This window comes from Chlorocebus sabaeus, chromosome 5 (assembly GCF_047675955.1).
Source record: "Chlorocebus sabaeus isolate Y175 chromosome 5, mChlSab1.0.hap1, whole genome shotgun sequence".
Taxonomy (NCBI): domain Eukaryota; kingdom Metazoa; phylum Chordata; class Mammalia; order Primates; family Cercopithecidae; genus Chlorocebus; species Chlorocebus sabaeus.
In genome coordinates, this window is record NC_132908.1 from 12,244,568 (window position 1) to 12,270,124 (window position 25,557).

At 47.2% G+C, this 25,557-nt stretch overlaps 1 protein-coding gene across 2 annotated transcripts in view; it reads right to left on the reverse strand.

Annotated features, from left to right (window-relative positions):
* Positions 1 to 25,557, reverse strand: part of CPPED1 (calcineurin like phosphoesterase domain containing 1) — a 137,008-nt gene that overhangs the window by 20,973 nt on the left and 90,478 nt on the right. For both annotated transcript variants that reach the window (XM_007986085.3, XM_007986078.3), the window contains exon 3: positions 19,152 to 19,577. In XM_007986085.3, the coding sequence (XP_007984276.2) occupies positions 19,152 to 19,577 (426 nt within the window). The remainder of the gene's footprint in view (positions 1 to 19,151; positions 19,578 to 25,557) is intronic.

A 25,557-nucleotide genomic window follows, 5' to 3' on the forward strand; every position in this document is an offset into this window, starting at 1 on the left:
TCCTCCTGATTTTGTTCTGGGCAATGTCCTGCTCAGGGAGACCACCAACTTCATTCCCCAAACCAGGATGGACGCGGTTGTGACAATTCTCCTCCCACGGCCACTCGGGGTCTAGGCAGGAGCCCAGGTCTGGATATGGAGATTTGGGAGGAAGTCACTGGGACACCTGAGAAAGGTTATGTTTCTTGTAAAAAGTCCCCCTTTCTTCTTCTGGGGTTGTCAAGTGTTAATGTGATGTGCAGAAGTACATCAGCCAGCTGCGAGGTCCAGTCTAATGAATGGGTCACGACAGGGAGAAGCAAAGCAGGTGTGCAGAGAGATCCTGCTCATGCATTCAGCCAGGCCAAACGCCTGAGCCACCTGTGGCCCTCTGTCCAAAGAACTTCCTCATTCTCTGAGCTGAGAATGGGAGTTTCCTGTTCTGTACAGCCCAAAGGAACTGATGCTGCTGATATTATCCTATACTTGTTAGAACAGTCACTCTCCTTTTGGGGTGGCCAGTAATCCATTTGTTTTGAAGATTGCTTGTTTATTAATTGTGTATGTTTATTTTTGAGATGGGGTCTTGCTATCTTGCCCAGGCTGGTCATGAACTCCTGGGCTAAAGTGATCTTCCTCCCTCAGCTTCCCCAGGAGCTGGGACTAGAGGCATGAGCCACCATGTCCAAGAATCCATTTGTGAACAAACACTATGTAAGTTGGCCTTTGGAAACTCCTACAAAATAACAGAGTTCCCCTGTTGTCCGAGAGGCCGCAGGGGGTTTCCCTGTCAGGGTGGGATTCAGTGAGACTCCGTGAGAATACAGTTTTGTCCATACGCTTCTAGTACTGTTTCTACTCCTGTGAAATTGCTTTCCCAACCCTCTTGCCTTCAGTAGGACCAAGGCACGTACAGGTCCAAAGGTAGTGAGTGCTGTGGCACGTTCTTTATCAGAGAGGGGAGGACGCTGGGACGGGAAAGGTGGCTTAGTAACCCTGTTGCCATGTCTGTATGACAACGTGGAGGCAATTCGGAAGTGAGAACCAGACGACAGACATGAGAGGCAGAGTGTCAGTTACTAAAACACCCAAAATGTTGGCAACTGAAAACAAAGACAATCTCTTCCTCCCTTTGATTTAGGTTGTGGCCTTTTACATGTGGCTGAAGATTTAAGTGCAGAAAACGTAAAGTGGCATAATTTTTTTTTGAAAATAACTGAGGGCTCTGTAACTATGATCCTTAAAGATAAGCATCAGTGGTGACTGATTCAGTACCTACACCAGGGGTTGGCAAACCAAAGCCCATTGCCCGCTTTCTGATGGGGCCTGTGAGCTAAGAACGCCTCTTACATTTCTATCATAAATGGCTGCACTTAGGACTATGTAAGTACCTATATCATATCCTTAATTTTGCCTCTTGTTCTACAAAACCTAAACTATTTAATCAGGCCCTTTACAGAAACCGTTTGCCAACTCTTGATCTATACTCACTCCACTACAGGGATCCTTTTTATAATATTATTCTTTTCTCATGTTTTGAGAAATTTAAAAGATACAGTAAGTACAAAAGAATAATGTAAGATTCATAATGCCACCACCCAGAGATAACAAATATTAACATCTTGCAAGATCTGCCTTTACATTTTTTTAAAAAAAGAAATGAAATGTTACAATGATATCCCAAGTCCCTTTTAACTGCTCCCTGCTGCACCAGAAGGTCTTAGCTTTACCTTTAAGCAACGTGCACCTTCTTGGGATAGGGCCTGGCTAGGGATTTGGCCATAGTGTCAGTGACCTCAACAAGATTAAGAATGGCTATTCCTAGGTCAGGCACACCTGTAATCCCAGCATTTTAGGAGGCTGAGGTGGGCAGATCACTTGAGGTCAGGAATCTGAGACCAGCCTGGCCAACATGGTGAAACCCCATCTCTACTAAAAATACAGAAATTAGCTAGGCATGATGGTGGGCGCCTGTAATCCCAGCTATTTGGGAGGCTGAGGTTGCAGTAAGCAAGAAAATTGTTATTCCACAACCCTGACTGGAATATAGGAAAGAGAGGCACCAGGTCACAATGGTCCTGTGTATTGATGGATTAATCACATAAAAAAGCTTTCTTCGGGCTTTGCATAGAGTAGGCAATCCCCAAATTTATACTCAATTAATTAACAGATGCCCCCAAAGCAGACACTTAATGGAGTGATTTTATGAAGACAGTAATAATGTAAAGGTTGTTATAAATTAAACAAACAACAACAGAATGAAAGAAGGAGGAGGGAAGGAAGAAGCAAGGAGGAATGGAAAGTCACTAACATGAAAGTCACAAGGGCAGCAGGTGCCACGCAACTCACACTATATATATATATATATATTTTTTGAGACAGGGTCTTACTCTGTCTCCCAGGCTAGAGTGCAGTGGTGCGATCACAGTTCACTGCAGCCTCGACCAACCGAGGCTCAGGTGATTCTCCTGCCTCAGCCTTCAGGGTAGCTGGGACTACAGGTGCGCACCACCACACTCATACAATCTTGAGAGGAACCACACCCCTATCCAACAGGTAGCAAGCAAAGTACGTGCACATCTTCACATGTGATTTATGGGGAGATAAATTTAAGTAATAAGAAACAACTCTAAAGTGTCCTGGAATCTTACTCCAGGACTTGTTTTTTTTTTTGAGATGGAGTCTTGCTTTGTCACCCAGGCTGGGGTGCAGTGGCATGATCTTGGCTCACTGGAACCTCCATCTCCTCCTGGGTTCAAGTGACTATTCTGCCTCAGCTGCTTCCCGAGTAGCTGGGATTACAGGCACCTGCCACCACTCTCAGCTAACTTTTGTATTTTTAGTAGACTCAGGGTTTCGCCATGGTCAGGCTGGTCTCCAACTCTGGACCTCAGGTGATCTGCCGCCTCGGCCTCTCAAAGTGCTAGGATTACAGCTGTGATTTATCATGCCCGGTCCCCACTCCACGCCTTAAGTGTAATTCTCTGGTTTCTTTCCTGACTTTTCTCCAAGGCTCTGAGCTTCTTGAGGGCAGGGCCGACGCTTACTCCACTACATGTGTTCCCCTTGTCTCCAAGGAACACGTGGAAACATGCAGAGAACATGTGCTGTCAATGTTAAAAGATGTAAACATGAATATAACACTAAGCAAAATACCTGACCCCAATGTCAAAAGCTCCAGTCAGAATGCTACATCTCTTCAGCAAAACACGACACGCAGTCACATGTGGCCTTACTAAGACTGATTGCAGGCATTCGTTCCACAAATATGAAAATGCACAAGTATCTTTATGTTAAGATTTGGGTCTGTTTATGCATGAAGAAGTTCAAGATGGTATTATGTATGACAAGAGAACAAGTGGAAACAGACTCAGTGTCCCACAATGACAAGAGTTTAATGAACATGGAACGTCTACAGAGTACAATGAGCTGTGGTCTGGGTTTTTAATGACATGAGATAATGCTTTGTATGACATAATTTTATGCTTCCTAAATGCCCGTATATGACCAGCTATATGAAAAGAGGGCTTTTTTTTTTTTCTTTTAAAGAGACAGGGTCTTACTGTGTCCTCGAGGCTGGAGTTCTGTGGTGCGATCTTGGCTCACTGCAACCTCGAACTTCTGGGTTCAAGAGATCCTCCCACCTCAGCCTCCCGAGTAACTAGGACTAGAGGTGCACAGCACCACACCTGGTTAATTAAAAAAGTATATTCTGAGCCGGGTGCGGGGGCTCACATCTGTAATCCCAGCACTTTGGGAGGCTGAGGCGGGCAGATCACGAGGTCAGGAGATCGAGACCATCCCGGCTAACACAGTGAAACCCCGTCTCTACTAAAAATACAAAAAAATTAGCTGGGTGTGGTGGTGAGCGCCTGTAGTCTCAGCTACTTGGGAAGCTGAGGCAGGAGAACGGCATGAACCCAGGGGACGGAGCTTGCAGTAAGCGGAGATCGCGCCACCGCACTCCAGCCTGGGCAACACAGTGAGACTCCATCTCAAAAAAAAAAAAAAAAAGTATATTCTGTAGAGATGGGGTCTTGTTACGTCACCCAGGCTGGTCTCAAACTCCTGGCCTCAACCGATCCTCCCACCTTGGCCTCCCAAATCACTGGGATTACAGGTGAGAGTCACCACACCCAGCCAGTATTTCTTATTAACAAGAAACTGTTCATAAATGGACTGCTTATAAACCAAGCCACCAACCCCAATCCCCCAAGCTGTACAACCAGAGTGCACCTGTATATGAGACCACAAATCACACTAAAGATGTAGGATTTCACAAAGCCAAAGAAAATGACACTGGGGAAGTCATCAGCAAATAAGGCTCTCATGGAGTAAACATACCTGCCCACATTAGCTCCTGAGAAGCCAATCATCAGATTACTGATGGATTCAGAAACAGACCCTTAGGAAGATTGACGAAATCTGAAAATAACCCTCAGTGATGCTGCTGCCAATGTCAAATGTAAAGTACAGAATGCTGTCAAATAATTTTTTCAGACCATTTACTCCAAGGAAAACAAGTCGACACTTGATTTCTTCTCCGTTCATTGTGAGTTGGTGCGTACCGGCAGTAACAACCATTTTATCGAATACAAGTTGAAATTAACTGATTGCCATAATTTGTCTCTTTTCTCAAGACAATGTCTCAAACCAACCGTTATTTTTATTTTATCGCCGTTTTCTGTAGCTACGGTCCGCATTTTAACTGAGCTTTTTTTTTGGCGGCTATGATATTTGGATAATGAGCCCTCCGGGGCTTGAACCCGTGAAGGGATGGCCAGAGTCTGCGGGGGTGGGCACAGATCCCTCCCTGTTTCATGAAAGACACCATCAAGAAGGCCAGGTGTGGTGGCTCACGCTTATAACCACAGCACTTTGGGAGGCCAAGGCAGGCAGACTGCTAGAGCTCAGGTGTTCCAGACCAACCTGGGCAACATGGTGAAACCAAGGCTTTATTGAAAATACGAAAATTAGCTGGGCATGGTGGGGAGCAACCGTAGTCCTGGCTACTCGGGAGGCTGAGGCAGGAGAATCACTTGAGCTCGGGAGGCGGAGGCTGCAGTGAGCTGAGGTCATGCCACTGCACTGCAGCCTAGGCAATAGTGTGAGACTCCATCTCAAGAAAGAAAGGGAACAAAAAGGTGAGGTATGGTGGCTCATGCCTGTAATCCCAGCACTTTGGGAACCTGAGGAAGGCAGATTGCTTGAGCTCAGGAGTTTGAGACCAGCTCGGGCAAAACAGTGAGACCCAGTTTCTACCAAAAAAAAAGAAAGAGAGAGAGAGAGAGAGAGAGAGACACCATCAAGAGCATCTTTGCCTGCAGAAGGCACAATTTACATACTCAAGATGAATGGATAAACGTAGAGGCTTACTATGAAAGAAAAATTCCTGCTTGTGGAGGCCAAAGGGGAATTCCACGCCCTTGTATTCCACGCTGAGTGGGCTCCAGGGACCCCCACTTGGCAGATCCCTTTTAGACATCCCTGTGCTGAGCCTCTGTGGTCGTTGCACCAGCTCCTTTCCTGAGGCAGCCCATGAAGAGGAGGAGGTGAAGAATGGGCAGGAGGGTGAGCAGGTGGGACTCTGCCCCACACAGGTGTCCCAGCTCCTCTCTACTTGCCATCAGCACCCATGCCCATGGTGCATTCTGCTCATCAACACGCTCTGGGGCACCCAACAGCAATGTTGTTGAGAACACAGGACCCAGGGTCACTGCCCAGGCCCCAAGCATTAGTGTCACCCACCACTTCGCAGCTGGGTGATGCTGGGGAAGCCGATTTGTCTCCCTGCACAGCAGTTTCCTTGTCTACAAAATCAGAGCAAGAGTCCCTGTGGTGTACTATTTATTAAGTAGTCATTATTACTATTTTACAAGTATAGTGTCCTCTGTGTGTGTGTTTCCTTCCTTCCTTCCTCCCTTCCTCCCTCCCTCCCTCCCTCCCTTCCTCCCTCCCTTCCTTCCTTCCTTCCATCCTTCCATCCTTCCTTCCTCCCTCCCTCGCTTCCTCCTCCCTCCCTTCCTCCCTTCCTCCCTTCCCCACTTCCTTCCTTTCTTCCAGACGTAGTCTCACTCTGTCACCCAGGCTAGTGGCGTGATCTCAGTTCACTGGAACTTCTACCTCCTGGGTTCAAGCGATTCTCCTGCCTCAGCCTCTCAAGTAGCTAGGATTAAAGGCACACACCACCACGCCTGGATAATTTTTAAATTTTTAGTAGCCACGGGGTTTCACCGTGCTGGCCAGGCTAGTCTCGAACTCCTGACCTCAAGTGATCTGCCTGCCTCAGCCTCCCAAAGTGCTAGGATTACAGGCATGAGCCACTGTGCCCGGCTGTGTCCACTGCATTTTAAATGACCAATGGAGTCACATCTACCCTCGAGGAAGGTGGTTTTTAGTACCTGCTGGTGGTGCTTCATAGAGCCATCTTGGGAACAGGGGACCCCAGTGTGGTGAACAGGGGAGTGACAGAAGAAACACTGCCAGGAAGACTTCGGTTCCCACTCTGGCAACACTTAGCAGTGGGTCAGGGGTACTAATTCAAGGAAAATCAGAAATTGTGTCCCTTACACATCCTTTTCATGTCCAGTCATTTAAAATATTTTTCAGTAATGATGATGATAATGATAAGAATACGAGTTCACCATCACTGAACACCTACCAGGAGCCAGACACTGTCTCAAGATACTGGATTATTTCATCTGATCCCCACAAAACCCTTAGCTATCACTGCACTTGCTTCGTAGCTTTGTGACCCGAATGAATGACTCCGCCTCTAGGACCTGAATTTGTTTGTTGGCGAAACGGAAATAATACCAGTACCTTGTGGGGTTGTGGTGCAGGTTTGCCACACCATGGGAGCAGCCGCTGACAATAATGTGAATAAAAATAAAAGTGAACATTGACCATGGCTCTCAAGAAGCCTGTTCATCTGCATTTTTCGGAAGAGAAATTGCTCTATCAGGTGCCTTCAGTGGCATAATGGAGGAGTGAGATCAGAGGATATCACAGTCCCCAGGGAGACAGAGCACACAGCATAGGGCCCCCACCCTCGGCAGGGCGGCCCCAGAGGAGGCTCAGTGGCTGCAGGAACATCACCCCTGCCTGACACGGCCCCTTCCGTCTGGACAATGTTACTGCAGGGAACAGCGCCCTCACCTGGACTCCAACTGCACACAGCATAGTGCTTACAGAGCGGAGATGTGTGAGAAAAAAGATTTCCTTTCCTCTTACCACGCCTGTGAAATTTAAAATAGACTCAAGAGTTAGAGGGCCTCTGCTCCTTACAACTGACGTGCTCAGTTTCCACACCTGTGCTGAAGACCTGGAGAAAGCACCTTTAAGGTCCTGACACAGGGGCTCAGAGGACAGTGTCTGGCACCCAGGGGGCTTCACCTAAATGAGCGGTATTTGCTTTTGGAGACAGAGTCTCACTCTGTCACCCAGGCTGGAGTGCAGTGGTGCAATCATGGATCACTGTAGCTTCAACCTTCCAGGCTCAGACGATCCTCCCACCTCAGCCTCCTGTGTAGCTGGGACCACAGGCGTGTACCACAATGCTTGGACTCATTTTTTGTGTGTGTGTGTTTTTTTTTTTTTTTGTAGAGACAGCATTTCACCATGTTGCCTAGGCTGGTCTTGAACTCCTGGGCTCAAATGACCTGCCCACCTTGGCTTCCTAAAGTGCTGGAATTACAGGGGTGAGTCACCATGCCTGGTCATGCTATTTTTTTTTTTTTTTTTTTTTTTTTTTTTTTTTACTTTCAAATCAATCAATTAATATGCAAACATTTTTAAGTAAAATTTAAAAGGCAATGAAATTAAGCATTTTTGAGCTTATTTTACAAAGCAACGTTGTAGATTTGTACTTACACTGTGGGAAATAGTTACGGAAAATGTCAATGCAAGTGCAGTAAATAAAAAAGTAACTTGAACTAGTAGACAGAATGAGCGTTTTTCACTGAGCTGGGGATATTGGAATTTTACAAAGAATCTCACTGCTGATTTCAAAATGACACTAATTGCTATTTTTGAAACATGACCTCAAAAAAGAAGATACAATATTTTGACTTCACAAACTTCAACAGACACTGCTGTTTCCCATGCACTGGGGGCTCCTTTTTGCAATGTTGTGATGGAATTAAAAAACTAAATCATTTTTAGTTGGCCGGCTGTGTTGCCTCATGCCTGTAATCCCAGCACTTTAGAAGGGCTCAGGTGGGCGGGTCACCTGAGGTCAGGAGTTAAGAGACCAGCCTGGCCAACATGGTGAAACCCTATAGCTTCTAAAAATACAAAAACTAGCCAAGTGTGGTGGTGGGTGCCTGTAGTTCCAGCTGCTTGGGAGGCTGAGGTAGGAGAATCACTTGAACCCGGGAGGTGGAGGTTGCAGTGAGCCGAGATTGCGCCACTGCACTCCAGCCTGGGTGACAGAGTGAGACCCTCTCACAAAAAACAAAAGAACAGAAAAATCCAAACATTTTTAGTTGAAGAGCAATCCACAGCCTCAGAGAAGAAACTTGTTTGTTTTGTTCATCCCTCTGTCCTCAGTGCCTAGCATGGGACCCATGCTATTTGCTGAATGGAAAAATGTTGATTTAACTTCAGGAATCAGCAGCATACATTTACACATGCCAGATTCTCAATTTATAAATATTTACCATCGGGACTTGATTTCAACTTTAATTAGCCCAACTGTTAAGGATACCTCCAAAGTGAGAAATCTAATCCATCACTTCACACCAGATGTAGCTTTGGCAGTTGGTCTTTTATCTAGGTTTATAGTGAATGAGAATCAGACATTAAATGACTAGCATGTGATGTTTTACGGTGAACTGATCAGAACCTAAAAAATAGGCTAAACGTGGGAAAATGAATTGAAGACTAAATCTTAGGAAATAAACCAAAAAGGGAAAACTTCCTCAAACTGATAAGGCCTCACAAACTCTGGATTCTATAGATGCTTTAAAAAAAGTTGGGGGACGGGTAGGGCGGGGGCATGAGTGTGAGATCGTTTTTAAAAAACCTTTTTTTTTTTGAGACGGAGTTTCACTCTTGCTGCCCAGGCTAGAGTGCAATGGCACGATCCCTGCTCACTGCAACCTCCGCCTCCCAGATTCAAGTGACTCTCCTGCTTCAGCCTCTGGAGTAGCTGTGATTACAGGTGCGTGCCACCACACCCCGCCAATTTTTATATTTTTAGTAGAGACGAGGTTTCAGCATGTTGGCCAGACTGGTCTTGAACTCCTGACCTCAGGTGATCCGCCCACCTCGCCCTCCCAAAGGGCTGGTATTATAGGCGTGAGCCACCATGATCAGCCTAAAAAATTCATTTTAAATGGGAGGGCACTGTAACATGATTGTCACTGCCCTATGGACAGGTCTGTTATATTTGGAAAAAAAATCTGACTATGAAACTAAACATTCAAAGGTGTGTTTACTAACACTTAATTGGTGAGGTATGTTAAATTAAGTTGAGGCTCAAGCTGCCTCCTTACATATTTTATTTTTATTTACTTATTTTTTTGAAACAAGGTCTTGCTCTGTTGCCCAGGATGGAGTACAGTGGTGCAACATAGCTTACTGCAGCCTTGGCTTCTGGGGCTCAACCAATCCTCCCACCTCAGCCTTCTGAGTAGCTGAGACCACAGGTGCATACCATTATGCCTGGTTAGTTAAAAAAAAAAATTCTTTTTAGTAAAGATGGAGTCTCACTATGTTGCCTGGGCTGGTCTCGAACTCTTAGGCTCAAGCGATCCTCCTGCTTCGGTCTCCCAAAGTGCTGGGATTACAGGTGTGAGCCACCGTGCCCAGCCTTCTTTACACATTTTAATTTCAACCAAAGGTTTCTCTGTATACATAGTGAACTCGATGTGTAAACAGAATAGAACATACTCTTGCCAATCTCCGGTTTTGGCCAATCACAGGCAGTCAACTGTTCAAACTGTGTTCAGATAAGTCAAATGCTGAGTTGTAACCAATCTGGCTGTTTTTGTACCTCACTTCTGCTTTCCGTAGGTCACTTTCCTTTTTCTGTCCACAACTCTCTCACTATTTGGCTGTGCTGGAGTCTTTCTGGGCCTCTATTCTGGTTCAGGGTCTGCCTGGATTTACGAATCATTCTTTGCTCAACTCAACTGTGAACTTTAATTTGTCTAAAAGTTTTTTCTCTTGAAACAGGTGTGTGCTTTGAAAAATAAACAAAGGATCAAATTTTACCACTAAATTCTGTAAGAATGTTTCATCTACTTCAATGATTACCATCCTTTTAAACCAGTACCCCCTTTTGTTAAAATTTAAAGTAGCATGCATTCCTCACCTACCCTGAAAAATCTCAGACTGGCTGTAACCGTCTATCTTCCCGCACATCCCAGAAGCCAAGAGAATTTTGTCTAGCTTTACTTCCTATAGCTTGAATTTTGAACAGAGTTGATCTCTATTTCCCTTTCAAATCTACACAGCTATATCAGCAGGCAGCAGGCATGTCCCCAGACCAGGCCCGCCTGTCCTGGAGATCCTCACCAACCCCTGCAAGAAGGACGCCAGCACCCCAGGGGTGAGAAGCATGTCGGTCTAGCTAATGGATAAAGCACAGTCGCCTGCTGTGGGTTCCCCAAACGGTTCGGGATCACACAGAACAACAAACACGCCCTTACTGATTGCTCACTATGAGCCAGACATGGTGCTAAGTGACTTGCTATTTTTTTTTTGAGATGGAGTGTCACTCAGTCACCCAGGCTGGAGTGCAGTGGCGTGATCTAGGCTCACCGCAACCTCCGCCTCCCGGGTTCAAGCGATTCTCGTGCCTCAGCCTCCCAAGTAGCTGGGATTACAGGTGCTCACCACCATACCTGGCTAATTTTTTGTATTTTTAGTAGAGATGGGGGTTTCACCATGTTGGCCAGGCTGGTCTCGAACTCCTGACCTCAGGTGATCCACCCACCTCGGCCTGCCAAAGTGCTGGGATTACAGGTGTGAGCCGCTGCGCGTGGCCTGACTTGTCTTTTTGATTTTATATACGACTCCCCTTAAGGGATACACCAACTCGACAAGGTTGGGGTGAGTACACTCATTTTATAAGTGAGAAAACTAAGGCAGAGAAATGTTTAGTGACTTAAGCAACTTAGGAAGCCAAATCCTGTTCGTTCACCTGCCAGGTTACAGGACCCCCCACCCATCAGCCCAGACACTAATTCCCCCTGTACAAATCCCCAAGTTTTGCCTTATCTGCACGGTACTCATACTATTATTTACTCAATCATTTTCTTTATTTTTTCTTTTATTTTTTACTTTTTGAGTCAGAGTCTTGCTCTGTCACCCAGGCTGGAGTGCAGTGGCACGATCTCGGCTCACTGTAACCTCCGCCTCCTGGGTTCAAGCCAGTGTCCTGCCTTAGCCTCCCAAGTAGCTAGGACTACAGGTGTGTGCCACCACACTTGGTTAATTTTTGTATTTTTAGTAGAGATGGGGTTTCTCCATGTTGGCCAGGCTGGTCTCAAACTCCTGAGCTCAGGTGATCATTCAATCATTTTCTTTAAATTGATAAGCTAGTTCTGTTTTTTCTAATACATGTGAAGCTGATCACCCAATTATTAGACATCTTACATGCACCATGGACCCTCTTATCCACACTCCATCCCCAAATCACACCCTGGTCTTCAGGGGCACATGTGCCTCACCCAGGCACGCCCTCCACTGAGAACCTTCAGGAGGCTTATTCTGGGCAGACCCTTCCGTGAGTCAGGCAGTTGTCACAATGGGGTCGTCAGATACATCCTAGACTTAGACACATACAGAATGTGGACAAGGTTCTGGGGAGAGCAAGAGCATCACCCGGTAATGGGAACATTGCTCCAAACCAAGAGTTGGAAAATTATCACTGGCAGGCCTACCACTGTTTGTGTAAATAAAGTTTTATTGGAACACCGCCATACCCCATTGTTTATGCACTGTCTGTGGCTGCTCTCCTATTATGAAGGCAGAGTTGAGTAGTTGCTACAGAGACCATAGAGCCACAAAGCCCAAAATGTTTCCTATCTGACCCTTTACAGAAAAGTTCGATTGACCCCACTAGGCGAAGCATGTCCCATAAAAAAGTCAGCTTGTGGGCTGGGTGTGGTGGCTCATGCCTGTAATCTTAGCACTTTGGGAGGCCAAGGTGAGCGGATCACTTGAGGTCAGGAGTTCAAGACCAGCCTGGTGAATATAGTGAAACTGTCTCTACTAAAAATACCAAAATTAGCCAGACGTGGTGGTGTGCGCCTGTAATACCAGCTGCTTGGGAGGCTGAGGCAGGAGAAACCTAGGAGGCGGAAGTTGCAGTGAGTGGAGATGGCGCCACTGCACTCCAGCGTGGGTGACAGAGCGAGACTCTGTCCCCCATCACCACCATAAAAAAGTCAGTTCATGAAAACTAACTCACAATAATATGGATATTACCTGCTGATAAGTAGACTTGAATCACGCTTAATTCAATTCTGTTAACCACTATTTACTTATTGGGGAGCTACTATATGACACTCTCAGCTAGGGGCTGGCCTTACAGAGGTGAATAAGGCTGGGCTTCTGTTTCCTGGAGGAATCAGGATCTAAACAAGTGATTGCAATACAGCTCAAAGGATGTCAGAGCAGGATTTGATGTTTTATCTTCCTATAAAGTCAATCCTGGGAACCTGACCTTTTTGTTCTTTAAAACTTTGAACTTTTTTTTTTTTTTGAGACGGAGTCTTGCTCTGTTGCCCACGCTGGCATGCATTGGTGTAATCTTGGCTCACTGCAACCTCCACCTCCAGGGTTCAAGCAATTCTTCTGCCTCAGCCTCCCAAGTAGCTGGGACTACAGGTGCCCGCCACCATGCCCGGCTAATTTCTGTATTTCAGTAGAGATGGGGCTTCACCATGTTGCCCAGGCTGCTCTTGAATTCCTAACTTCAAGTGATCCACCCACAATGGCCTCCCAAAGTGCTGGGATTATAGGTGTGAGCCACTGTGCCCGGCCAAAACTTTGAAATCTTAAAACCATAACCATGGGCTAAGATTTATCTTCTCTCTCTCTCATTTTCTAAAAAAGCATAAATACTAGAAATGAAACTCTAATTCTGTGAAATGACTCATTAACTTTTGCAGGGAAGATCAACTTATTAGAATTTTTCATAATTGCCAAATTTGCTCTGGGCTCTCTAATACACAGTTCTAATCTCTCTGCTGAGAGTAGAAAAAAAGAAAAGGTATCGAGACATCAAGGGAAACATGGTCAGTTAAAGAGCTAGCTTTTGTTTTTTAAGGTTGAGTTGCTAAATTGGAATCCATATTAAATGGATCACATACTAACCCTCTGCTGAAAGAGGCATAAGGGACAGAGACAATGTCCCGGTTCAACCAAGATTTCACTAGCTACGACCTGTCTTTGCTACTCCAACTAGGTATTAGGCAAATTAAGGGGAAAACCAATTTTTACATCCCTTGGATGTGATGAAATTGATTATCCTCACACAGGGGAAACGAAGGCAGAAAATAACAGGTGCCACTTCACACCGGTATATCTGTCCTGCCCTGATAACTGTTTATTTGTACTGGCTATTGACAGTGTTTTTGTATCATACAAAGACAGTTTTCTACTGAGCTTCAAAAGTAGCAATAGGATGCATCTGTTTCTAGGGAAACCTGAGCTTGGAGGCTGGCGGGCTTCGGTTCACACAGCACACCCCTCCGCTCCTGGTGGTCTATCACACAGTGACATCCCTCCTCCTCGTTTACCTCATCCCATTTTTAAAAATTAATGCAACAATGAGAGATGATTGTTGATGCTCATTATTAAATCATTTATTCATCCCACACAATGATTCAGAATTATTCATTAAGCTTGCTGGAAGGAAGCTGGGTTTTACCTCCACGGTGGTTTGGGGAGAGACGTGCTCTTTAAAAGGATATTGTATAACAACACAATTATCATAATTAAAAGCTACCCGGATATTCTGATGAGCTTTTGACATATTTTTGAGTACTGGCATTTCAGCACAAGGAGATAAATGAGACTGAAACAGTAGTAGGGAATAATATTGCCATGGGGGGAGAAAAAAACAAAGGCAATATTAAATACCAGCTGCCATCGTCACCCCCAATTTTATCCCAGCTTTTCAGTTAATGAATTTTACAAAATATCACTTGAACTTGTGGCTTTCCAAAATGAGTTCCAACTATGTTGTTGTGACCTGAGCCGCTTTCTGCATAACTGAGTCATGGATGCGTACAGCCCCCGAGAGCGCCCACCTACCTGAGCTTCCAAGCCCAGCAAGCCTGTCTGCCTGCGGCAGAGTGCGTCCACGTCTGACTCGTATCTCTTTCTGATGTTGCCTAAGATTCGTTCTGTGTTTGGAAGGTCATTCAGCAAAGGGCCTGGTTTGGCAGGCCGTGGAAACTGACAGGGAATTGCGGAAAGGGCTCTCACCTCTCTGGCCTTCTCTGCGAAGCAGGTTTAGCTGAAGACCCTTAGGCCAGCGGCCAAGAAGAGGTGTCTTTATATACCTGCAGGCGTTGCCCGGAGGAAGCAGTGGGAGGGGGTGCTTGGGAAAAGAGACACAGACTGATGAGTGACCTCGGAGAGCCAGCCTGAAGACCGGAGCAGAGAGAGGCACAAGTGGCTTCCCTAAGACCGAAGCCACAGAGGCCACGGGTTGGGAACTTGATGGTCTGAACAAGCTCCTGTCGCCCAGGCTGGAGTGCAGGGGTGCAATCTTGGCTCACTGCAATCTCCACCTCCCAGGTTCAAGTGGTTCTCCTGCCTCAGCCTCCCGAGTAGCTGGGATTACAGGTGGGTACCACCAGGCCTGGCTAATTATTGTATTTTTTTTTTTTTTTTTTGAGACGGAGTCTTGCTCTGTCGCCCAGGCTGGAGTGCAGTGGCGGGATCTCGGCTCACTGCAAGCTCCGCCTCCCGGGTTCATGCCATTCTCCTGCCTCAGCCTCCCGAGTAGCTGGGACTACAGGCGCCCGCTACCTCGCCCGGCTAGTTTTTTTGTATTTTTTTAGTAGAGACGGGGTTTCACCGTGTTAGCCAGGATGGTCTCGATCTCCTGACCTCGTGATCCGCCCATTTCGGCCTCCCAAAGTGCTGGGATTACAGGCTTGAGCCACCGCGCCCGGCCTACTGTATTTTTTAGTAGAGACAGGGTTTCGCCATGTTGGCCAGCCTGGTCTTGAACTCCTGACTTCATGTGATCCGCCTGCCTTCGCCTCCGAAAGTGCTCGGATTACAGGCATGAGCCACCACACCTGGCCCAAAGACTTTGACTCATTCATTCATTCCACAAATACTGATAAAGCATTTATTATGAGCTAATATCTGAGCCAGGCCTCCCAACTGCATAGCTGAATATAACCCTGTCCCTGCCCTCAGGGAGCTGAGAGTTTAGCAGGGATTCAGACAAGTCAACACTTGCAAATCCATTTGACAAGTGCTGGGATAAGAGAAGCTGAAGAACCTGGGGCAGGGAGGAGGGGAGAGCCTTATACAGAAGGTGTCAAAGTTGAGTGGGAGGCGGGATGTGGTGTCTCACATCTATAATCCCAGCGCTTTGGGATACCCAGGCGGGAGGGTCACGTGAGGACAGGACTCTGATACCAGCCTGGGCAACACAGTGAGCCCTCCATCTCTGCAAAAAATAAAAAAGTTAGCCAGGCATCATGGTGCTCTACTGTAGTCTCAGCTACTTGGGGGGCTGAGGTGGGAGGATCACTTGAGCCCAGGAATCCAGAGCTGCAGTGAGCTATGATCACAACACTGCACTCCAGCCTGAGTGACACAGTAAGACCCCATCTCAAGAAAAAAAAAATGTTGAGGCCAGGCATGGTGGCTCACACCTGTAATTCCAGCACTTTGGGAGGCTGAGGCGGGCAGATCACTTGAGGTCAGGAGTTCGAGACCATCCTGGCCAACACGGTGAAACCCCATCTCTACTAAAAATGCAAAAATGAGCCAGGCGTGGTGCTGTGTGCCTGTAATCCCAGTTACTCGGGAGGCTGAGGCAGGATAATCACTCGAACTCGGGAGGTGGAGGTTGTAGTGACCCGAGATCATGCCACTACACTACAGCCTGGGTGACAGAGTGAGACTCTGTCTCAAAAAACAAAAAATTGTTGAGTGGGCCTAGGGAAATGAACCAGAAGTGGCCAGAGGGGAAGGCAGATGTGACTGAGAAGGGCCCTGGACACTGCAGTGAGGAACTGGGCCAGACCCGGGGGTGAAGGGAAGCCTCACACTGGGCAGTCAGTTACACGCCCATCTTGCTGTTAGGTGCAGAATGAACTAGAACGGGCAAGAGCAGAGCAGGAAGCACTGTGCAGAGCTGCTGCTAGGACCCAGATTAGACAGTGGGCAGGCTACAGAGACAATTGAAGGGACATGAAATGACCAAGTGCCTTCAGCTAGCGAGCTCTTCTGGAGATGGAGCCACTGGATTCCAGCGCCTGATGTCACTGAGAGTGGAATAAGGAAACTAACCCCCCTGCTCTGTCTCACGCCTACCAAGCAGCCTCCTGATTATAATTGGGCTTCCCATGTAGCTCTGCCTACGGGAAGAGAAAGCACTGCTGCGGCAGAGGCCAGGGCTGCAGTCTTGCCCTAAATTAATCAACTGCCATTCTGGTTGTGGCTGTCAGTCTCTGGGAGCTAGGATAACTGGAGACACAGACCAGTCCGTGGTTTGCCAACAACTCTGGTTCCTGAGCTTGAGGGGTTGCAGTTCTGAGTGGGCAGGGGGCTGGGGCATCATGGATACGATGCCACCCTGTAGGGCCCTTGGTGGGTGGTCAACAGGCTTCTCCCAAGGGTGCTCTGTTAGAGCTCACACTTGTAATTTATAACTCTTTCAGGGGCCAAGGCAAGGGGATCATTTGAGGCCAGGAATTCAAGCCCGGCCAGGTGCAACACAGTGAGACCCCGTTTCTACACATAATTTAAAAAATTAGCTGGGCATGGTGGCGTGTGCCTATAGTCCCAGTTTCTCAGAAGGTAGAGGTGGGAAGATTGCTTAAGCCTAGGAGGTCGAGGCTGCAGTGAGCCATGATCACGCCACTGCACTCCAGTCTGGGTGACAGAGCAAGACTCTCTCAATAAATAAAAAAATAAATAAATTTAGAGCTGTGGGTCTTCTCGATATCTGGGGGTGCTCTGTCCTGCAATGGGAAAACCACAGAACTACATACCACTCAGGAATGTGGTTGACAAGAACAAAGAACTCAGGGCAGTCATGGGTTTTACTCATTTAACATTAGATCTGGCTGGCTGCGGTGGCTCACACCTGTAATCCCAGCGCTTTGGAAGGCTGAGGTGGGTGGATCACCTGAGGTCAGGAGTTTCAAGACCAGCCTGGCCAACATGGTGAAACTAAACCTGGCCAACCTGCCTCTACTAAAAATACAAAAATTAGCTGGACATGGTGACAGCCGCCTGTAATCCCAGGTACTCAGCAGGCTGAGACAGAAAAATTGCTTTAACCCAGGAGACGGAGGTTGCAGTGAGTCGAGACTGTGCCACTGCACTCCAGCCTGGGTGACAAGAGCGGGACTCCGTCTCAAAAAAAACCACTATTGGATATGAAAGGAATCACTTCAGTGGCATTAAATGTTCTCTCTGGCTTTATTCTTCGTTACAGAATAGTCTCCATGGTGGTGCTCATGCCATCTTGATGCTTTGTTTCCTTGTCATCAAGACAGTTTTCTGCACCAACTCAAGCATGGCATGAAATTTCAAAGGCCTTAATAGAAGTTTTCTAACTTTATCTCCATGGAACAGCTGGAAAACATCTCCAATTATATGAGCTTTTTGCAAAATGTCTCGAAAACACGGAAGTATCGGCTGGGCGTGGTGGCTCACACCTGTAATCCCAGCATTGTAATCCCAGGTGGGACTAAATCCGTTACTCTCTCCCGATTCTAGAGGAGAACTTAATCCACCTCACCAGAGGAAAACTGATCAGGTCCTGTGGCCTTGAGAAGCCAACGTAGGCAAATCACTTGAGGTCAGGAGTTTGAAACCAGCCTGGCCAACATGGTGAAACCCCATTTCTACTAAAAGTACAAAAATTAGCTGGGTGTGGTGGTCAGTGTCTGTAATCTCAGCTACTTGGGAGGCTGAGGCATGAGAATTGCTGGAATCCAGGAGGCAGTGGTTGCAGTGAGCCGAGATTTTGCCACTGTACTCCAGCCTGGGCAACAGAACAAGACTTTGTCTCCAAAAAAAAAAAAGAAAGAAAGAAAGAAAAGAAAGTAAGCCCTGGTGAAAGGAAGAATGAGGACAAAGAGAAGAGACACAACCATTGGCAAAACTGGAATTTGCCAAGTCACTGGTAACCCAGGGAATCCACCTAGAACAGACTATTTCTCTTGAAAGGCCCATGGCAGGTGCTACCAGAAAAATAAAGGAGGTGGGTGGGCTAGTGCCTGAGAGCGCCGTCAGAAACTGAGATGTGGCCTCCAGAAACGGAGCGTCTTCATTCTGTGTGTGCACACGTGTGTTACATGTATGACTGGCGGCAAAAGATGGGACTAAATCCATTACTCTCTCCTGATTCTGGAAGAGAACTTAATCCACCTTGCCAGAGGAAAACTGATCAGGCCCCAGGAACTGTCCACCAAAGTCACATCCCAGGATTTCCTGGGTCACAGCTGATGAATACTGGAGGGAAGCTTGGCTCTTAAAGATTGTCTGCCCTTGAGCAAGGTGCCTGCTTCCCAGAGAAGTGAAAGCAGATGTCCCTGGCATCTTGCCTTCTCCTAAGGCACATGCAAGCCACATTCACACCCACCTGCACCATCTGGTCTCCTTCCCCCAATAAACCCCTCCTGCCACTTCCAGAACCCCCATCTTCAACTATGAGCAGCTACGGCACACCGAGTACTCAGGCTATGGGCTGTTCTCCATGTCTGGGAGGACTCCTCGAACCCATCCTGCAAGAGGGCTACTATTACTATTCCTGTTTTACAGACGAGGAAACTGAGGCGCAGGAGGATTAGGTAGTCAGCCATGCAGTCTGCAAGTCCAAGAGCTGGGATCAGAACTCCCGGCCTAGTCCTCTCTCTCTTTTTGCCACATTGCAGCGGGACGGGAGAAGGATCTGGAAATGCCCTCTCTAGACGTGCCCTTCCTCCCTGAAACCCGTGGCCCGAGACATCTACCTGCGTGGATGAGCTTGTCTGCCAGCTTCTTCCGAGTGGGCTTGCTGAGGTTGAAGTAGTCGTCGTCGTCCTCCTCAATGCTCTCCAGGAACAGCGGGATGTGCTGGAAGACGATGGCATGCTGGCAGTGCCGCTGCCTCGCGATGCTCAGTTGCTCGTCCAGCCACTGGTCCTGCGCCTGCTTCAGGCTGGGGCACTGGGAGGGGTTCTGGTAGAACTGGGAGTTGAGGACCAGGAACAGGATGCCCCCGACCCAGAAGCTGAAGTAGTCGTCTCCCCAAGTTTGGCAGAACTCCTCGACGGTCTCGGCCGTGGGGGCATTGCCAATGTCGTGGTTGCCGCTGACGAGGACCAATGGGATCGCACTGTCCACCGTTCTGAGCACTCGCTTCAGGTCCTCCGTCTGCTCCGTCCGCCACGGCTTCCCTGGAAGAGAGAGGGTCACGTCCTGAGACAGCCAGAGGCTTATTCACTTGAAATAACTAACTTAAGTACTTACTAACATAAAATTAAAAGAGAGAGTAATCTAGAAATCCACTTGACCTGGCACATGGAAACTGCAAAATGCACTCATGTGCTAAAAGCAAACCAACAAGTCCGATGGGGGCCTCTGTCCATCCTTCCCCAGGACACCTCATGTTGCTCAGTGATGGTGTGAAGTCAATCCTGAGATTAAATATTAGTGGACCGGGTGCGGCGGCTCACATCTGTAATCCCAGCACTTTGGGAGGCTGAGGTGGGAGGGATCACTTGAGCCCAGGAATTCTGAGACAAACCTAGGCACTATAGTGGGACCCTGTCTTCATAAAAAGAAAATCAGGCCGGATGTGGTGGCTCACACCTGTAATCCCAGCACTTTGGGAAGCACAGGCGGGTGGATCACCTGAGGTCAGGAGTTCAAGACCAGCCTGGACAACGTGGTGAAACCCCATCTCTACTAAAAATACAAAAATTAGCTGGGCATGGGTGCGGGCGCCTGTAATCCCAGCTACTTGGGAGGCTGAGGCAGGAGAATCGCTTGAACTCGGAAGGCGGAGGTTGCAGTGAGCCAAGATCACACCATTGCCTGGGCAACAAGAGTGAATCTCTGCCTTAGCCTCCCAAAGTACTGGGATTACAGGTGTGAGCCACCACGCCCAGCAGAACATGCATTCTCTAACTGTTGAATACCAAGTTCCTCATATTTCCACTCAATCAAACTCGTTAATGGTGTGGTTCAAATTTTCTGTGACATTATCCTTTTCTTTTGGCCTGTTGATGTATATTTGTTTCTGAGAGACTTGGTTAAGTTGTCACTGTAACTGTGGATTGATCTGTCTCTTTTTGTAATTCTGCCGAGGTTCATGCCATTTACTTTTAGTTACATTGTTAGATGTATAAGAGTTCAGAATTTCAATATCTCACTGAAATAGTTTTATATTTAATCCTAATGAAATAAATAAATATCAAGATAAGAAACAGGTGATCTATATTAATGCTATGAGAAGATCTTTAATATATAGTAAGCTAATAATACAAGGCACAGAGGAATAAAATCAAACATAATTTTTAAAAGCCTCACATATATTCATGTATTATGAATAAAATGTCCCCCAAGATTGAAAGAAAACTGTTAACTCTGGTTAAATCCAGGAAACAGAAGGAGAGAGGGAGGGAGTCTTACATTTGTCTTAAAATCCTTTATATTAGGCTGGTGCAAAAGTAATTGAAGTTTTTGCCATTGAAAGTAATGGCAAAAAATCACAATTACTTTTGCACCAACCTAAATACTACTTTCTTTCTTTCCCTGCCTCTCTCCCTTCCTTCCCTCCTTTCCCTACTCCCTTCCTTCTTTCCTTCCTCCCTTTGCCCAAGCTTATGTATAATTTTCACTGGAAAAAAAAAAAGAACTCAAAGGTTTTGGCTCCATGGTTCTAGGGCTTAAAGAAGATCGAGGAAGCCAGCCAGGTGGCTGGAATGAATGTTTGGACTCGGAGCCCCAGGGCCAGCCTAGATCAACTCAGACCAGCCATGAGGCCAACGTGGACTGCAGACAAACCCCCAGCACCCCTGGAAGAGAGGACTCTTGGTCCCTGCAGCAGGCAGGACCTGCTTCTACTGAAGGCTGAGCAGACTGGGCTTCGGACCCCAGCTCCTGCTGCAGGGGTCAGCCAGCCTTTCCTGAGCGCATTCCACTGGTCCCCAGAGATGGAAGGTGGCTGCACGGCCTGAAGCCCAATGGACGGAGCCTTAGGGAGAAGCAGGTTCTGCCTGCACCAGAAACCAGGAGGCTTCTCTCTCGGGGGTGCTCGGGGTTCGTTCACCTGCCGTCTGCATCGAAGGTGCCATTGATTGACATTGCTTCTTTAGCCGAACCCAGACTGCAGGCATCTGTGTTGACTTACATGATCCTCTCTAAGACTCTATTGGTTGGTTCTTTTCCCATGCCAGTTTAGGAATGATAAGTCCTTTGTGGCTTTGAACACAACAAACTCTCTCAAAGAGACCCTTGTGGTCCAAGGCTGATTCATCACCACTTTCCTCAACGGATTTTCTCAAAGACCTGAAAGCGGCCCCTCTTACTTCCTCTTCTTTCTGTTCACACTGACTTGGGGATCTGGGGACATTCGATCACTGACAATACTTTCTAGCACTTCCTGCAGGCCAGGCACTGTTCTCAGAGCTGTGTGTGCACCGACTCACTTCCTCTGGACACCAGTGGCGGAGCAGGGATTTGAACTTGGTGGTACATATCAAGGTGCTGTCTACAGGGTCCTGGTCACAAACTAAGGTCCTTGCTCTTAGGGTGACTTCTCTTGGCTGCCCTGAGACACAGGATGAGGACTTTATAATACACTGGGGTGTGGAGCATCCCCTGTTCTTGATTTTCAAAGGCATTAATCATGGCCCTTCACCTGCTAACTGAGGCAGGTATGGAAAATGTCCGAATCCCTAAAGACCATAAACAGAAAAGTTAAGAAGGGGCAGTTCAAAAGAAAGGCTTACTTGGAAAGGAAACCTTGTCTGGAAGCAACCAACACGGAAGAGCTGGGAATTACACACGGTAACGTGATGTGTGTTTCCAAACAAAGAGGGATGCTGCTTTTGGCGAAACCACCAATATCCTCCAATAATCTGTTAAAAACAAAAAACAAAAAACAAAAAAAAAACCATGCAGCTCATCTTCCCTGAATTTCCTCCAGCAAAGATGAGCCTCTTGGCAGGGCGTAGTGATTGATGCCTATAATCCCAGCACTTTGGGAGGCCGAGGCGGGCAGATCACTTGAGGTCAAGAGCTCAAGACCAACCTGGCCAACATGGTGAAACCCCATCTCTGCTAAAAATAGAAAAATTAGCCAGGCGTGGTGGCATATACCTGTTATCCCAGCTACTTGGGAGGCTGGGGCAGGAGAATCGCTTGAATCTGGGAGGCGGAGGTTGCAGTGAGCAGGTGAGACCGTGCCACTGCACTCCAGCCTGGGCAACAGAGTGAGATTCTGTCTCAAAAAAATTATTTATTTATTTATCTATTGTTGAAAAATAATAATAAAAAAAAGATGAGCCTCTTTCTTGTGTAGCTCTTCCAACACTTTCTAGACCTCTTGCACAGAGTCACAAGCGCTGAGGTGGAGTGAGTGTGCCCTGGGGTTGGTCTCTTGCACCTTACAAGCTGCACCTTGGGTAAGTCCCTTGGGTAAGTCCCTTGGTTCCTCTGAGTCTTGGTTTCATCGTGTATGAAATGGGGATGATAATTCCCATTCCTCCGAAATGGCTGTAAGAATTCCTACTAGGATAATGATGCCTAGAGTCTGGTACAAACAAGAATGCAAAGCTGTCGGCTGTCTGCTTTCCACAACCCATCCCCCGAAATGTAATAAATTCTTCCATTTCTATCAGTGACCCACTGTGTGTGCCTAACCACCAGTAAATCGTTTCAGAAGGAATGAAAATCTTCCCCCAGGGACAGAAATAGTTTTTAGTTAAGAATTTAGAAATAAAAGAGTAAATCCTAGATTACAAAAAGCCAAGTTGAATGCAAACGTTTGCATGATCTTTAACAAGCTCTCATTTGCATATATCAAAATCTCTGTAGGGTTACATACAATATTAACAACAACTTAGTATTAACAAAGATCACAGCACAACTTAGCAGAGCTTCCTGAAAAATAGTCCCATTGTGGCCAGGCGCAGTGGGTCATGCCTGTAATCCTAAGACTTTGGGAGGCTGAGGCAGGAGGAGGATCATTTGAGGTCAGGAGTTCAAGACTAGCCTGGCTAATGTGGCAAAACCCCATCTCTACTAAAAATACAAAAATTAGCTGGGCATGGTGGCGTAGGCCTGTAATCCCAGCTACTCAGGAAGCTGAGACAGAAGAATTGCTTGAACCCGGGAGGCGGAGGTTGCAGTGAGCCAAGATTGCACCATTGCACTCCAGCCTGGGTGACAAGAGCAAAACTCTGTCTCAAAAAAGTCCCATCGTATATGAGAACCCAGTCTCATCGTATATGAGGCTGGCCAAAGCCAACCTCACCAGCAACATGAACAGAAAAAAATAGAAACCTGCCCAAGGACACAGAGCTTCAATGAGTTTCCTGTCTCATGCAGGGTTCTGTGTTCACAAAAAGAATGTATATAAAGGACAGGAAAAAAGGCAGGGAAACAAGAGGAAAGACTGAAAAATGGCAGGAAATGACTCAGAAGACGGGCAGAGAAGGATTGTTCTGGGGTCTCCAAGGTGGATAAGAGGTATCTGCTGAGAAGTGGGTGCCAAGAGTACCGGGACCCCAATGTCAGCACACACCTGACCCCCATGGAGAGGAGTCCTGGGTGGGAATGGCGAGAGCAGTGTGGAAAGCTGCAAAGTATTTAAAACACTTAAAAAAAACTTTAATGCAATCGGTCAAAATAAAACTAGGAAGTAAAAAGCACTATAATGATAATTATAAAATTCTTATTTGTATCAGTGGTACCGTGAGAGGTATGATTTATTTTTTTCCATATTGATTAAGGCAGACATTAGTATCTTGGTTGTTTTCCAAATAGCCTTAAAATGCATTGTCTAATAAAATCTCTTTGTGAATTAGGAAGAGAAATAAACATCCTTAACTGGATAAAGGACATCTGTAAATAAGTATAGCTATGATCATAGGTAATGGTGAAAGACTGACTGCCTTCCCCCAAGATTAGGAACAAGACAAGGAGCTCTGATCTCATACTCTCACTGAAATTCATACCAGAAATCCTAGTCAGTGCAATAGGCAGGCAGGCAGGCAGGGAAGGAAGGGAAAGAAGGGAAGGAAGGAAAGGAAGGAAGGAAAAGAAGGAAGGGAGGAAGGAAGGGAAAGGAAGGGAAGGAAGGCAAGGAAGGCAGGAAGGAAAGAGAAGGGAAGGGAAGGGAAGGAAGGAAGGGAAGGAAGGGAAGGAAGGGAAGGAAGGGAAGGAAGGAAGGAAGGGAAGGGAGCAAGGGAGGAAGGGAGGAAGGGAAGGAAGGGGAGGAAGGGAGGGAAGGGGAGGAAGGGAAGGAAGGGAAGGGAGGAAGGGGAGGAAGGGGAGGAAGGGAAAGAAGGAAGGAAGGGAAGGGGAGGAAGGGAAGGAAGGGGAGGAAGGGAAAGAAGGAAGGAAGGGAAGGGGAGGAAGGGAAGGAAGGGGAGGAAGGGAAGGAAGGAAGGAAGGGAAGGAAGGGGAGGAAGGGGAGGAAGGGAAGGAAGGGGAGGAAAGAAGGGGAGGAAAGGAAGGAAGGGGAGGAAGGGGAGGAAGGGAAGGAAGGGAAGGAAGGGGAGGAAGGAAGGGGAGAAAAGAAGGGAAAGAAGGATGGGAAGGAAGGAAGGTAAGGAAGGGAAGAAACAGAAGGAAGCAAGGGAAGGAAGGATGGGAAAGAAGGAAGGGAAAGAAGGAAGGGAAGGAAAGAAGGATGGGAAGAGAGGAAGGGAAGAAAGGAAGGGAAGGAAGGAAGGGAAGGAAAGAGGGATGGGAAGGAAGGAAGGGAAGGAAGGAAGGAAAGGAAAGAGGAATGGGAAGGAAGGGAAGGAAGGGAAGGCAGGAAGGGAAGGAAGGGAAGGAAGGGAGGGAGGGAAGGAAGGAAGGGAAGGAAGGGAAGGAAGGAAGGGAAGGGGAGGAAGGGGAGGAAGGGAAGGAAGGAAGGAAGGGAAGGCAGGGGAGGAAGGGGAGGAAGGGAAGGAAGGGTAGGAAGGGAAGGAAGGGAAGGAAGGGGAGGAAGGGAAGGAAGGAAGGGAAGGCAGGGGAGGAAGGGGAGGAAGGGAAGGAAGGGTAGGAAGGGAAGGAAGGGAAGGAAGGGGAGGAAAGAAGGGGAGGAAAGGAAGAAAGGGGAGGAAGGGTAGGAAGGGGAGGAAGGGAAGGAAGGATGGGAAGGAAGGAAGGTAAGGAAGGGAAGAAACAGAAGGAAGCAAGGGAAGGAAGGATGGGAAA